Source organism: Engystomops pustulosus, chromosome 2 (genome assembly GCF_040894005.1).
Source record: "Engystomops pustulosus chromosome 2, aEngPut4.maternal, whole genome shotgun sequence".
In the NCBI taxonomy this organism is placed as follows: domain Eukaryota; kingdom Metazoa; phylum Chordata; class Amphibia; order Anura; family Leptodactylidae; genus Engystomops; species Engystomops pustulosus.
The window spans coordinates 176,268,626-176,284,663 of record NC_092412.1 but is presented as its reverse complement, the minus strand read 5'-3'; the positions used below and the strand labels follow the sequence as shown (position 1 = coordinate 176,284,663).

The 16,038-nt window shown below is 39.2% G+C and overlaps 1 protein-coding gene across 1 annotated transcript; it reads right to left on the bottom strand.

The window, feature by feature from the left end:
* Positions 1–352: 352 nt before the first annotated feature.
* SYPL2 (synaptophysin like 2) lies at positions 353–14,794 on the bottom strand. The gene is made up of 6 exons (XM_072137377.1): positions 14,187–14,794; positions 14,032–14,100; positions 5,553–5,683; positions 4,068–4,266; positions 2,890–3,081; positions 353–714 (listed from the first exon to the last, which is right to left on the bottom strand). Exons 1-6 carry the CDS (start codon positions 14,250–14,252, stop codon positions 583–585), a joined length of 789 nt encoding a protein of 262 aa, XP_071993478.1. The 5' UTR covers positions 14,253–14,794; the 3' UTR covers positions 353–582.
* Between the last annotated feature and the right edge of the window lie 1,244 nt (positions 14,795–16,038).

Sequence of the window (16,038 nt, the reverse complement as noted above, 5' to 3'; positions counted from 1 at the left end):
ACAGTATAAAGATTTGCCAAATTTATCACCATGGTGTGTGCTGCACAATAAATTTGGTGCATGTTGCTAGACCTGTGAGACATTTTTATCTTATTTATTAGTTTTTTTTTTATATCTACAATTATAGCACAGAATGTCTCAATTTAAGGTAATTCCGTTACTTCCTGGTAAACTTTCAGTTGTGGTGATATATTGATCAATAAACCCCCCCCCCCCCATGTTTTTCTCTTTAGATAAGTTACTAACTGCTAAACACTTGTTTTGTAGTTGAAAAATGACCGGATCAAAGTTAACTCCTCTGTTGTGAGTGTCACTTGTTTCTGCTTGAGGTAAGAGTCTAGGTTTGAAGAGAAAGTGTACATTGTTAAATTTAATAAATAGCACCGAAGATGTTACAATTTCTAGATGGATTAAAACAAAAAGATGGAAAACTATGAACCGGAGTGTTATTTAGTTCAAAGTAACATAGAACTGAGCAATAATTAGTAAATACAAGCCCAAGTCTTTTTAGAAGTCCTCTCCAAAGAACAAGAAGAGTTGACAGAGAAAGACTTCCTGGCCTTGATGGGAAGTGATGAGGAATCACTGAAGATCTTCAGCCTCACCACGCTCAGCAGAATCTTCTTTAGTGGTAGCCTGTTTGCTCCATGCAGTTTCTTTGAACACAAACCATGCATTGGCAGCCCAGATGAAAAAATTTAGAAATCCAAAGAGCTGTTGGTGAAAAACAACAAAATTTAGAGTGAAATGAGAGAAAATTGTAAATTGTCAGGAAAGCAAATTATCCCAAACACGCTCAGCCTATTCCATGCATTTTTTACTGTCACCACCTGTTGATTAAGGCCTACAAGATGTCTACGCCAGGACAATACACATACACCCAGATAAACAATACTCAAGGTATTGTACAGTTCATCGGGGCACACATTTTTATTTACAGCAGAACACAAGCTGTGTTGCTAGCATACAGACATTCACAGGTAAAGACGCCATAGCGGTAATTTACCTCCGGAGAGATATGGGAACGTTTATAGAGCCACAAGGAATAACTTAGTAAAGGTCAGTTTAATATACAAAGGAAAAATGCTTATAGCTTATAAACAGACATGCATACTTAAAAGCAAAACAGTAAAAATAAATAAAAACAGAGCTCTTACTAATTAGATTGGAAAAAGAGATACCCGGAAGAGAACGGAGTCTGACCCTTAATGAATGTTGGTAAGCTATTTTTGAATATTTTTCTAATCCCTACCCCCTTGTCATGTGAAGAGGGGGGTTGCAACATCTGACTAAAGGTGGGATGTTCGGGACATATTTCCTTATTATGTAATATCTTCTCCCAGGGATCTCCTAAGAAGAAAATATGCCGAGCAAATTCCCCTGCGTGAATTTACACCTTTAGGCATACTGAACATCCTTCTAAAACTTCGGAGGATGCTGATCATAGAAATGAGTTGAAATCTATGAATTATGTCAAAGCTGTCCTTGAAGTGTAGTTTTGACATAAAATACACAAATAGGAAACGACAAGGATTTGCGAGACTAAGGCCCTTTTTGCAGGAACGTATGATTTCTCCAGTCCCGTATTTCTGTTTTGTATGTCCACGTATGTCACAGTATCCGTACAAAATACAGTGGGCTGGCACATGATGACTGGCTGACAGCATGTACTTCCCACTGGTTCTGGTCTCCTTAGATACTGCACATATATACGGCAGCGTACTGTGCACAACTGTATGCAGCACATATTGCAACATGTATTTAAAATTTTCCCATATACTTCTATGGTACTACATTATGGTGCGGTGGAAAACATGGCCATTTAAATGAAAGTGGCCACATGCTACGTGTGTAAAAGGTATAGTATGGGTAACATACGGCTGTTTTCATATGTTCATGTGAAAGAGGCCCAAGACTACATCACTTAGCATTTTCTATTCCTGGGGCACAGACAATACAGAGGGGGACATGGTATAACATTTGGCCCTTGTAGAGCCAAAGTGATTTTCTCTCAACATTTACCTCGGAAGGGGGGGTAGGAGGGGCATCATCACCGATAACACATAGCAATCATGCTAAATGTTTTTTATCCCATTTTCTGCAATCATAACAATTACCCCAGGTTCCAAATAACTGTTCCCGATCAGTTATAAGCGTTCATAAAACAATCCTTTATTCCGTTCCTTTGTAACTCAGATGCCTTATTGCTTCTGTGAGAGCATAACATAAGGAGAACCTTATTGGGGAAACCGATAGTTTGCATTATTGCATATATTCTTTTTGGTGTAGCTGTGGACTGCACACATGGATATGGGTGCAACTGTTCCTGCCTAATATTATTACAGCAAAACTATGGCTGGAACACACAGTATTGGGGAACCTGTTACAACCACACAAGTGCCAATGGCGCACACTCAGATTTGGGAAAAGATAAAATATAATGGAGGCATCTTAGTATAGCCAGCCGTACCCCATCAATATCTGAACCCTACTGTTAAAACCTGGTGCAGAGGAAGTGAAGTAAGTGCAAACTCCAGAGTCATACTTCACTCATGCCAAATAGACAGGAAGTAACACTGGCAGCAGTGTCTATAGTAAATGAACATAGTTAAGGTGAGGCTTATATTGGGGGCTTTGGGAATGAAAGAAGGATTGTAAGATTATGTACACAGGGTGTGGGATATATCCTTTTCAGTACATTTACTACAAGTTGAGAACTGCTGTTATGCATGTGCCCACCAAATGTGTTTTAACTCCTAAATCCCTCAAATTCTTTGGATTATGCCACAGTTTAAAACTTGTGGGACAAGTGTATGTGACTATGCATACTTATTTTTTATACATGTTTGAGTTATTTTACATTGAGAAGCATATAAGTGCTACTCTTACCACAGATATATTGGCAAGGCCGTAGTACGGTGTAACGCCAGCACTGCACTCTGCGTTTTCCAGCTGGCAAACTGGCATTGATGACAGGATGCTAGAAGGGTGAGTAGCTAATTTCACATCCATAAGACCCTTTCCCCATGCTGAGGCAGCTACAAGCCATAAGAAGGTAAATACACCAGTCACACAAAAATCCTGAAAAATAACATAAACATAAGGAAGGTTGTAAGACTGGATTATTTGAGCAGTTTTAGTGTAACAACATTATACATAAGGATACAGTGGTCTAACATTTTCTTCAGATAAATCACATAAATTACATAATGTTTCAGTGGTGCAGCTGCCCACAAAAATTATGTGCCATCCATGATATGGCCAAAAACATTTATACTATAGTTTCTCTTCCACAAGAAGACGTATCATCGATACTATGACCAAAAAACTCATACTATAGTTTCTCATCCTCTTCTACTTCAAGATGTGTCTGTCATCCATAATATGGCCATAAGCAAATAAACGCTCCTCACACTTTATCAAAGATATGTAAGCCATAACAAGTGTTTGATGCCATCCTCCCTAGTGGAGTAACACATGGTGATCTCAGCCCGCATCCCGGAGTTCACACGAGACTAAATGGACTATTGCACATGGGTGATTATTTTTTATTAAAACGCTTGTTATGGCTTACATATCTCTGATAAAGAAAAATAGCTAAATTGTAAGCCATTGTGTGGAGCGTTTATTTTCTTATGACGTATAGTACAGGGTGTGGAGACCCAAAGAAACGCTCAGGGGTTTTCCAATAATACATTGGGGCAGATTTATCAAGCTGTCTGAAAGTCAGAATATTTCTAGTTGCCCATGGCAACCAATCACAGTTCCCGCTTAAAATATTCATGAGCACTGGTAAAATGAAAGCTTGATAAATCTGCCCTATTATATTGATGCTATGCATGACATGGCCAAAAACATTCAAACTAATGTTTCTAACATGACCACAGTGGGTCACCTGATAATGGAACCTTATTGCAAGGAACTGTTAAAAAAAGAAGTCAGTGTTTCTAACAACAATCAGCAGAACTATGAAAGCCTGTATGGACCGCACTACAAATGGGCCCTAATGCTCCTTCTGTTAAGTTTTAATTACTTTACTAGCAATTTGCCTCTCTGAAGCCACTTACCACAATTGGTACTCTTCGTATCTGAGTATATCGTTCATGGAAGACCAAGTAAATTACAAGTGCAAACATGGAATACAGGAAAGCAAATACTGACAAAGTAACAAAGAATTCAGCTGGTGCAGAGAAATCCCCCGAGAGGTGCAAAATACGACTTTCAGTGTCGCCACAGACTGGCATCTCATAGCGCTGTCGATAAAGCCTAGAAACAAATATGCAATCTGATACAAAATGCAGAAATCAAAGCAGCATATTATATGTTTACAGTATAAACAAGTACTAAACTTAACAAACTTAACAAATAATTAAATCTAGATCATACATACTTAATAGCACAACAACGTGAAATGTACAATGAAATGTCTAGCTACCCCAATAATATGTTATTGTCCAATACAACAAACATGATTGGTGAGTAGCAAGAAGCGTCAATTTGCTGTTCAGCTGGCAATATGTCCTGGTTGTGTGACCGAACCAAAACTTAAACTATGGATCCACTCATCTAATATAGGGATGAGTTCATAACATGCAAGGATATGTCATAAATGTCTGAAAGATGCAGGTATCATCTCTGGGACTTGAGAATGAAGGAACTACCCCTTTTAATGCTCCAATTACTCATCTTCTATGCAATAGTGTTATGATGTTGAATAAACTGTTTTGTTACCAATGACAACCAATAGGGCTCTGAATATATCCTGAGACAATATTTAAGGCTGTAATTTAGGAGCACTACAAGCGAAAATACATAATATGCATAAAGCAATTTGACTTGCTATTGATAAGAATATACACCAAGCATATTGCATACTCTATAATGTATTGTCTTGTATTGACACCAAGATACTAGAAGAACCTTCTTTACGTCCTATATGGTTTCGACTCGGATTTCTTTTTCCAGCACATCCCTGCAAATACCATTGTCACGTCAGTGTTTGGATGATATGCAACAATTAGGTGGGTGATATGTATTATAGTAACATCAACATGAATATCATCACTCAGGTTTCCTAGGTAAAGCTTCTCCAAAGCATTGCACTGTCTCTGATAGCTTGTTGTCTTCCCATAATGCATAACTTATAACCAGTATTAACTTTTTAATGTTGCCATGTTTACTTCAGCATCTGACAACTAGCCTAGTAAAGGCTAGCCTTTACTACCCCAAACATCCCAGTAGACCTTGGATGCCCAATATTGAGCCTTATAGAATTGCATAGTAAAATATTACAGCAAACTATGTATGATTCAATATGCCAGTCTTCTCATCACTTGACCAAAGGGGCACTCAATAGGAGGCTTCCAGTGAGTGAATGGACCATATTTTAGGTTGCAATATGCTTTTTACTAATGGGCACAACATATACATTTTTGCGAAAGTTTATATCTGCTGCTTTGTATATTCTTATAACCTATAAAACGGATATACCCTTTAATGATGAGACAAAGAAGGCAGAAAAGCTGAGTCAAGTAAAGATGCCAACATATTACCTGAAAGGGTACCCAAAAGGCACAGAAATTAAATCTGTGTCTGTCTGGGTCTCTGAAACCTTACACATCACGACTGCTGCTGTCTCTCCAACGAAGGAACCACAAGTTCCAAAGGCAAAGACGGCAAAGAGCTAGAAAAATTAAACAGAAAATGATATGAAAAAAATGGAATAATAGTATGTAGTAATAGTAATGGCATCAGTTTATGTTTTTTATTTATTACACAGTGTCACAAGTATATACTGATAAAAATAAATATTTTTGTCACCAAAGATGTACAAAGATGTGCCAAAGGTACATAATAAAGTTAGCGTATCTTCATAGAAGATTTTAGTGAAAGCTTTTTCTTTGGATTTTTTTGGATTTTTAAAGAAGGCCTGTCACCAGAATTTTACCCCTCACATCAGTAATACCTGCTGGTATAAGGTAAAATGTCCTAATGCCCCAAATCACCTAATATTATCTGCCAATGAGGAACTGTACCTTAATTAGAGCCTTTTTCTGATATACTCATTAGTGGATTATAATATAGTCAGTTTGGGCAACATCCTGGGCCCCAAGCCTTCTAGGGGACCCATAGCCCTCAAACCACCCACCAAATTTTATACCAAGAAGGACCTTTACCAATGAAATCCTCCTACATCTGTTCCTGCTCTCAATACACATGTACAGAAGAGACAAGAGAAAAGTCATGGTTTCTTCACGCTGCCAGTGAACCACACCTCCTTCTTTTGAAGTGACACTGAGCTGTCAATCAATTCTCGGCCTGAGCTGACCAGAACTTCTGTTTCTGTCAACCTCATGTACTTAATGGAATGCTGTCCCTCTCACTGCATGGAGTATTTAGCAGTGAGCACTGTGTGGGAAGCTGCACATCTTGTTACCACTACACGCACCCCACAATGGGCAGGACCAATCGGCAATGGGTGGAGTCAACATAGACAGATTTATGATAGGATGCCTACACTGAACTTCTCAACAAAGAGAACAGTGGAGGTGAGTAAGTTTTACGGTGCCTGTTCTTGATGACAGGTTCCCTTTAAGTGAATTTGTACCTCCATTTATCAAACAGGTATCTCGGCAGCATGTAGCTTTTTCTTCTTGCAGCTGAAAAATCCCTTAGCAGAAAAAGGCAATAGTCGTTCATTTAAACGAATAGGAGGTAGATTATGAGGTGCATTTTCTCCATGCCAAAGACTATTAGGATGCAATGCCATAGAGGTGCATTGTGCGCATCACGGTATGGTGACCACTGTTTCATGACGTCACCGGAAACTGATAAAGCAGGCGGCATCTTTCATTAGTAATACGGTAAGACTGTATGTCTCTTTATGGATAGCGGACGGGTCAGGAGCAAACACCCTTACCCTTACCCTACTCCAGCTGGTTGTAATGCCTGGATCCAGGCCCAGGTATAGCATACCTGTGTGTGTGCATGACACCTAATTATATGTCTATCCTATTACTAATTTCATTTTTCAAAGTCGATGCATATTGTGCACATGTAGCTGTAGCCAGATCTGCAGATAATTCATTTGACTTTTTATTTGATAAAAAATTGTTATAAACCTTATTGAGACTGTAGTGAAGTGTTAATATATTAAGCCAATACCAATGATTCAGGATAGACCTGGAAAATGGATTCTGGATGCTAGTCAGCAATAGGAAATAAGAAAAGCAGTTGTCAACATATACAGGAACAACACGGGTTGGTATTTCTAGACACACCAGATTTACAGCTGTCACTCTCTTGGCCGAGGAGCTCATTGATTCGAACAGCCTCCCTCTTTTTGAAAGTACAATATGAATACACCTGTCACAGCCTTGTTGTATAAAAAGCTATATATCACGTACAACTAAGATGTGGGTTTGATTGTAAATACAATGAATATATCCACTGGACAGTCAACATAGTGTTACACTAGTTTCATTGACAATTTTAATTCAAAGAATGATAGTTTTACTTCAGTTGTTCCATCATTGCAGATTATCATTCTACATAAGCATACAGTACCTATAACCGTGTTCATTTTAGGCTGACTATAGCATTATATACCATGTTATCAACATGGTGGAAGTCTTGAGAAGTGTTGAGAAATGTTTTCCATTCCTACTTAGAGGAAACTTCGTGTGGAGTAAAAAGAAGCATTCTATTGCATATTTTGGCTTGGCTTTCTTACTGATTTGCCTAGACTCATGCCAAGCATTTTCTTGAAGGTTGAGATCAGTTAATCTCAATTTGTTCCTAGGAATGTGAGGCATTTTTTAAAATATTTATTTGTGTATAAATTATGGGACCCTAAATGTACAACCCCCCACTATTATAATCATTGGTGTCACTGAGAGAAGCACTAAGCAATTAAAAAATACAAAATGTATACTGCACATTTATAACCAGTCATTACAAGTATTACATTTTCCACATCATTACATTTAACATTTTCATCAGTAACCATCATTATGAGGCACTTATTTTTTAGAAAACCACAAGAAACACATGCAAATCCAACATAGCACAAATGGTGCACAGCTGCTGCAGAAGATTTTCTCAATATCTTGGAACAGTTCATACTACACGGCTGGCCTGAAGTACTGAACACTAGGGCTTCAAGAAGGTTCATTAAGTGTATAAGGCAGGTAACACCATAAATTATTTTATGCAGAGGACAACCTTCTACCACTGTAACCCAACAGTCCACCTTTCTATAGAAAGGTCTGATTTTCAAGATTTCTGCATACATCTGTATTTTCGGACTTACCCGTATAATTAAAATTAGGACTTATTATTATAATAGTGACAGTAATGGATAAAAAAGGGGGAACAAAGAAAGTTCACTTATATGAGATGACACCTTGAAGATCTCCTTAACCCCTTAACGCTGAAGCCACTTTTCACCTTCCTGACACGGCCCATTTTTTAAAATCTGACATGTGTCTATTTAAGTGGTTATAACTTTGGAACGCTTTAACATATCCAGTTGATTTTGAGATTGTTTTTTCGTGACACATTGTACTTCATGCTGGTTGAGAAATGTAATCAATATATTTAGTATTTCTTTATGAAATAAATGGAAATTTGGCAAAAATTTTGAGAAAAACAATGTTTTCCAAATTCAAAATTTTCTACTTTTTGGAAAGTGGGTCATATCACTAAAATAACTTGATAACTAACATTTTCCATATGTCTGCTTTAACTTGGCATCATTTTTCAAACATCTTTTCCTTTATTTAGGATGTTAGGAGGCTTATAACTTTAGGTGCAATTTTTCAGATTTTCACAAAAATCATCAAAACCTACTTTTGGAGGGTCAATTTAGTTAGAAGTGACTTTATAAGGCCCACATGACAGAAAACCCCCACAAATGACACCATTTTAGAAACTACACCCCTCAAAATATTCAAAACAACCTTTGGGAATTTTGTTAACCCTTTGAGCGTTTCATGAGGGTGAAAGATAAATGAAAGTGAAATTAGAGAAATGTAATTTTATCTCACTATAGATTCATTGAACACTAAAATTTGCACCTTCACAATAGGTTAAAAAGGAAAATGCATTTTACAATGTTTAGGTCAATTCCTCCTGAGTATGCCAATACCCATTTTGTCACTGTACACTGCTGTACGGGCACAGGGGGGCACCTGGAAGGGAAAGAGCGTTGTTTCGTTTTTGCAGGGCAAATATGGCTGAAAAAGTTTTCATGTGTCAGGATGCATTTGGAGAGCCATAATGGTACCAAAACAGAGAAAAGCCCCAACATGAGACACCATTTTGGAAAGTACACCCCTTGGAGAGTTTAGCAGCGTGTAATTTGTGTATTTTCCCCAACAGGTGTTTGATTCAATTAGGCCCCAAAAGTGAAAAAAGGTGAACATTTTCTCAAAAAAGTCACTTTTACCCCAAATTTTTGTAAGCCACAAGGGATAAAAGATAAAACAACCCCATAAATGTGTAAAACTATTTCTCCTAAGCACAGAACTGCACCACTTTTGCATATAAAGTGTTGTATGGGTGCACAGTAGGGCTCAGAAGGGAAAGAGGGGCTTTGGCCTTTTAGAAGCCAGATTTGACAATCATCCTTTACATGTGTCAGGATGCATTTGGAGAGCCCTAGTGGTACCAAAACAGAGGGGAACCCCAACAAGTGTCACCATTTTGGAAAGTGCACCCTTTGGAGAATTCAGCAAGGTGTGATATGTGTATTTTCCCCTACAGGTGTTTGCTTCAATAAGGTCCCTAAAAGGAAAAAAGTGAACATTTTCCAAAAAAAGTCACTTTTATGGCTAATTTTTGTATCCCATAAGGCATTAAAGATGAAACAACCCCAAAAAATGTGTACTAGCATTTCTCCCGAGTATAAAATTGCCCCACACATGCAAATAAAATGTTGTATGGGTACGCAGTGAAGCTCAGAAGGGAAAGAGGGGCATTGGCCTTTTAGAAGCCAAATTTGACAGACATCCTTTACATGTGTCAGCATGCATTTAGAGAGCCGTAGTGGTACCAAAACAGAGCGGAACCCCAACAAGTATCACCATTTTGGAAAGCACACCCCTTAGAGAATTTAGCAAGGTGTAATATGTGTATTTGTCCGTAAAGGTGTTTGATTTAATTAGGACTTAAATAGATAAAAGGTGAACATTTTCCTATAAAGGTCATTTTACTCCTAATTTTATATAGCCACAAGGGATAAAAAAATGTAATAACCCCTCAAAATGTCTAAACCTATTTCTCTCAAGTGTAGAAGTACCCCACATGTGTATATAAAATGTTGTATGGGCGCACAGTAAAAGGAAAGGGGAATGTTTGCCTTTTAGAAGCCAGATTTGACAGAAATGTTTGACATGCATTTGGAGAACCCTAGTGGTATAAAACAGATAAGAATCCGAAAAGTGACCCTAATCTTTGAATGCACACCCCTTAGAGAATTTTGCAATGTGTAATATATGTATTTGCCCCTACAGGTGAATGATCCAATTAGGCCCTAATCATTAAAAAGGTGAAAATTTTCCTATAAATGTCACTTTACCTCTAATTTTTGTAAGCCACAAGGGATAATATATTAAATAACCCCAAAAAGGTGTAAAACTATTTCTCCCGAGTGTAGAAGTACCCCACATGTGCATATAAAATGCTTTATGGGCGCACAGTAGAGGAAAAGAGGGATGTTTGTCTTTTAGAGGCCAAATTTGTAAGAAATCCTTCACATGTGTCAGGATGCATTTGGAGAGCCGTAGTGGTACCAAAACAGAGGAAAACCCGAAAAGTGACCCTAATTGTTGAATGTACACCCCTTGGGGAATTTAGCAAGGTGTAATATGTGGTGTAGTGTAATACACGTGGTGAAATGAGCATTTTGAACATATAGGTGGTTTCCAAATATGATGTGCAATGGAGTCCAAGATGGAAATTTCAATTATTTCTGGAAAGTTCAGTGCCCGTTATGTGGCGCCCCTTATGAAATAATGGAGGGGTGTAGGGAGCAACAGGAAATAACAGTTGTTACAATTATTCATTTTACCGAAATTAATTCACAATAGGTTGGGCGTGAATTGTGAATGTCTAGTGTATAAGGAGGTAGTATATATCAAGGGACCAACTAAACTTTTGTCACTCTGGAGTTGTCGCAGGTCTCTTAGTAGTATATAGTGTCCATCCTTAGTATATAGTGTCCATCCTTAGTATATAGTGTCCATCCTTAGTATATAGTGTCCATCCTAACTCCTCTTTTGGAACAGACTCTTTATTGAGTCCTATCATTAGAAGCAGCAGAATTCACCGGGAAAATGCTGTCCTGGCAAAACACAGAAACATCTAAACCAGAGGTACTGGGGCCCCGTCCTTCTTGTCCCAATATTAGTTTCCTAATATCTTTCTCTTGAAAACGGAGAAATGATACTGCAGGACATGCACATTGGAACAGCTCGTAAGAGTTGTACAGCATCATCTGAACAATGTGCACAGCCAGCGCTTTTCTTCGTTTTAGTAGGGAAATTATCGCCAAGTGTTGCTCTTATTCACCTTAGCGATGCCCATTGTGACGAATATTGCTGCTTTTGGCTGGACCAAATCGACCAGCCAATAGCGGCAAACATGGACAGAGGGGGGCAACAAAACCCCTCTGGACCGCAAGGCACAATTGGTGGCTTTCAGGAACAGCCGCCACCCTGCCCCGATCACCGTGTCTACAGACATAGTGACCGGTATTACTGACGTCATAAGTAAATTCGCTGCTATTGGCTCGTCTGAATTGATGAGCCAATAGCAGCGATAATAAACTGGGGGTGTGTGGGGGGAAGGTAACCCTTCTGGTCCATGGGGCAGGATGGATGGCTGTCAGGAACAGCTGCCGTCTTACCCCAATCAGTGAACAGCCGCCGTCTTACCCTGACCGGTGTTGTAAAGTCACTACTCGCCGCACCGTTCTATAACAACGCTCGTTGGGAATAGGCTATACAATCTTTATTTATTTTTTAAGCAATTTAGACAAATAAGGGCTTATTTTTTGCGAGACGAGATGCACTGTAAAAAAAACTTAATTTTAGTGGGTTTTTAGCTTATTGAAGCAATTTTATTAACTTTTTACGTGTGGAGGAAAATAAAATCATCAATTCTTGTTTTGGATTTTTAGCATTTTTTTGGGGGGTTGTTCACTGTAGCATAACAATAATATATTATCTTTATTCTACGGATCACTACGATTACGGTGATACCTCATTTATATAGTTTTATTTTTATTTTTCCAATTTTATTGAAGGAAAACTAGAATAGAAAAAATTGCATTTGTTTTAGTATTGCCATTTTTATAGCGGCATAATTATAGTATTTTTTGGTTTACGGAACTGGTTGTAAGCTTATTTTTTGCGTGACAAGTTGCTCTTTTTATTGGTATCATTTTGGTGCTTGTAACTTTTTCGGATCACTTTTTAGAACATTTTTTGTAAAGCAATTTGATAAAAAGTTTTAATTTTTGGCAAGTTTTTGGGTTTTTTTTTTTACCATGTTCACCGAGCGGGTCCAATTATGATTAGGATTTATTGTACAGATTGTTACGGACGCAGCGATACCAAATAAGTGGGGTTTTTTCGTGATTTAGTGTTTTTTTATACTTTATTACTTGTGTAAAGGGAAATGTGGTGTTTGGGGGGACTTTCACTTTCTTTTATTATTTATTTTTACTGTAAAAAACCTTTATTTATTTATTTTTACTTTTTTTACAGGTAATGACATCTAAGCTTGAACAAGTGATCTTCTGATCACTTGTTCAAGCTTTTTTACAGATTACACAGTGCAATACAGATGTATTGCACTGTGTAATGTAAGACACTGAGCATGCTGCGCATGCCCAGTGTCTTACAGCCGGGTCCTGCCAGAAGGCACGGACCCGGCTTCCGGATCAAGATCTTGCAGCCCCGGGCACCGGCAGTCCCGGGGCTGCGATCTGAGCAGCGGACCCCCCCGGTACGCGCCGCGGGGGGGTCCGATTCAGGTAATATAGACATTTAAATGCCTCTGACACGCCGCGGTCAGCGCGACCGCGGCGTGTTAGGGGTTAACACCCGCGATCGGAGAAATCTCCGATCGCGGGTGTTAGAGGCGGATGTCAGCTATAATATATAGCCGACACCCGCAGCTTCTGGCGCCGGCTCCGTTCAGGAGCCGGCGCCAGAAGCTTGACGTAATAGTACTGCATTTTGCGGGAACGCACCTCCCGCGATGCAGTACTATTACGTCAAATGTCGGGAAGGGGTTAAAACATTACATATATTTTGTACTACATTAGATTCAGCTCTTTATCTGTTATCATCATTTTATGAGCACAGTTACTAGATGTAAAAGGTACGTGTCAAACACTGAATATATGGTTGAAATATGACTACTCTTTGGCACAAGTTGAGTGCTGAGTGATCCCAAGCATGTGGGGTATGGAGATGGTAGAAAGGTTACGGACTGGGAGAGATTCCTGAACTGCAGTGAAATGTGAGAACAGCTATTTGTGATTGGCATATAGTGCCCTCCAAGTTGGGGGCGGGGAGTAGAAATATATAATATTGTGTGAAAGAAATATTACTGAAAAAAGAGTCAAAATGAATAATACTAATGTGTGAATTGTGCCCAAATTAAAGGATCTCTTTTCTAGTGTGTTCCAGTCTTGGAGCAAACATCCCCTATAGTGCCAAAAATATCCATGCATACAGGCAGAGTAGTTGTCACTATTTGAGTGCAGAAACAGCTGAGACTGTCACATGTTGCCAAATGTACAATATCCTTTTGTGTTGCTTTTACACCCCTACATTATTTGTTTAAAAAAAATGTAACCCAAGCGGAATAGAACAACTGGTTTCAAAAAGTGAAATTGACATATATATATATATATATATATATATATATATATATATATATATATATTAGTTATTTTTAAAGAAAGCTATTTAAAAGCATCCAGCTACAAGATCATATTGGGAAAGAAGTTTTACTTACCCATTCTAACAATTTAATGAATCCAAGTGGCTCTTCCAGTCGCTTCCAGCGCAGCCCTGTCAGCGGATTCTAGTGAGTCAGGGGTAAGATGTCATTATCTAGATAATTCACATTGAATAGACTACAGCATTTATATTTCCACCTTCTCGCGCTACCTTGAAGACAAAGCCTGTGTGGCCCCCTTCTCTGTCCATCGTTGAGGATGACACTGCTGTAGACATGTTCCAGATTCTCCGTTATCCAGAACAGATGAATGAATTCCAAATATCCAAATAAAAGTGCTTCTGATTCCCAGATAATTGTTGTATGGCTGATCCTTGGACCTCAGACTCCTTACAGCCAGTTATTTCACTGCAGTACGATTTCAATTAAGCGCTTTCTATCAAAATTTGTAACCTTGTGTAGCTTATCTAGATTCAAATGTGGGTCACTTTTATAAATCCTTATTTTGCATTTCCAATTTGGTATTCTTCTTCCACTTTTCTGTTCTGTAATTTAGCTGTGGCGTATAGAGTTTTAATAATTTAGCTTCCTATTAAAAAGCCTCTCATTCAGTGTGCACCTTTCTATTTCAGTATATGTGTATGTGTATCAGATTTTCTAAATAGAATTGCATACAATTATATGTAAATGATTTCTTGTCCCTCTACCCCTGTCTGATCTCTGGCTCAGTGCCCTTGCCTCTCTGTCCTACTGCCCCCTCCCTACCCACTCTCCAAACACTCACCTACTTGCTCCCTCTCTCTCCCTGTGCACTGAAAAAAAAATCCTAGTTTAGAGTGGAGCAGTGAGAATGCAAAGGACACTTGATCCCTATGCACACCCCATCCCAAAACAGGACATTAGCAACCATCTGCCAAGCTGGTAGGAGGTAACATTAAGGGCTTCTTTACAGGGAACATGGAACATTGACAGGCTGCAGGATCTTAACCTCTAAAAAGTAATGGTATCACTGGAAATATTCCTTATACCATTAACAATAGTTACGTTTAGGACCGCTGCCTATTGCGTCAAAAATTACAAAGCACAAACAGTAAATGTGATAAAGCGCAAGGTAAACAAATAGCACTGAATTGGTTTAAAATAGCTAGCTTCCTATCATAATCATTCATTAGTAGACCTTCAGATGTAGGCCTCGTGCACACAAATGTATGTCATCGGCAAGTCAGGAATAAGACCTGCAGGCAGGCAGCTCACACGCAATGGAAATCACAGCCATGTGAGTGAACCCATAGAACACAAGGGAATGGGGCACATTTACTTACCTGGTCCCTGCGTGATCCCCGAGGTGCGTTGTCCGCTGGAATGCCCATCTGCCGTGATTCATGAAGATTGTGTGCCCAAGTTCCTGCATGTGTCGCTTCCCCACTCAGGTCCACCGGTGTTCACCATCTTCCCAGTGCATGTAAGTGCTTGGCTTGCGACACAATTTTGAATGTTAAATCCCGGCGCGATCCTCGAAAACGTCAGAAAACCCAACAGAAATGCGGCCGCGGGACCTTAGTAAATAAGTCCCATTGAGTGCCAATTGATGAAACAGCTAGCAAACGTCCCTTAACAATGTATGCATGCACGAGGCCTAAAACTATTGCTACAACCTCGCCGATGCAAGGCAGAGAGGTGGTTGCGAATACGTCCCACCATGTAGCTTGCAGCCTGTGAAGGGTCTGATCAGCCCCACAGCATGTCACTACATAGTCACTACATAACATAGAAGAGCACTACTTTGTTTCTGTGAGCTGAGATGTAATTGGAGGAGTAGCCACCACCTGACCAGTGGGAGTAACAAAACCCCTGGTCAGGAATCTTCTAGAGTTCAGAAGAAGAGAGTCCAGTGTGAGGAGAGAGTTCACTCTCTCAGATTAGAGACTCAGAAGAGTCAGTGCAGCCAGCACACCAGACCAGAGCAGGAGAGAAAGGGGTATCATCCTACCTTCAAGGGTGATATCTGAAGCAACCCAGAACAAGCTGAAGCATCCTACTAGGACACAGCTACCTCCCAGCCTG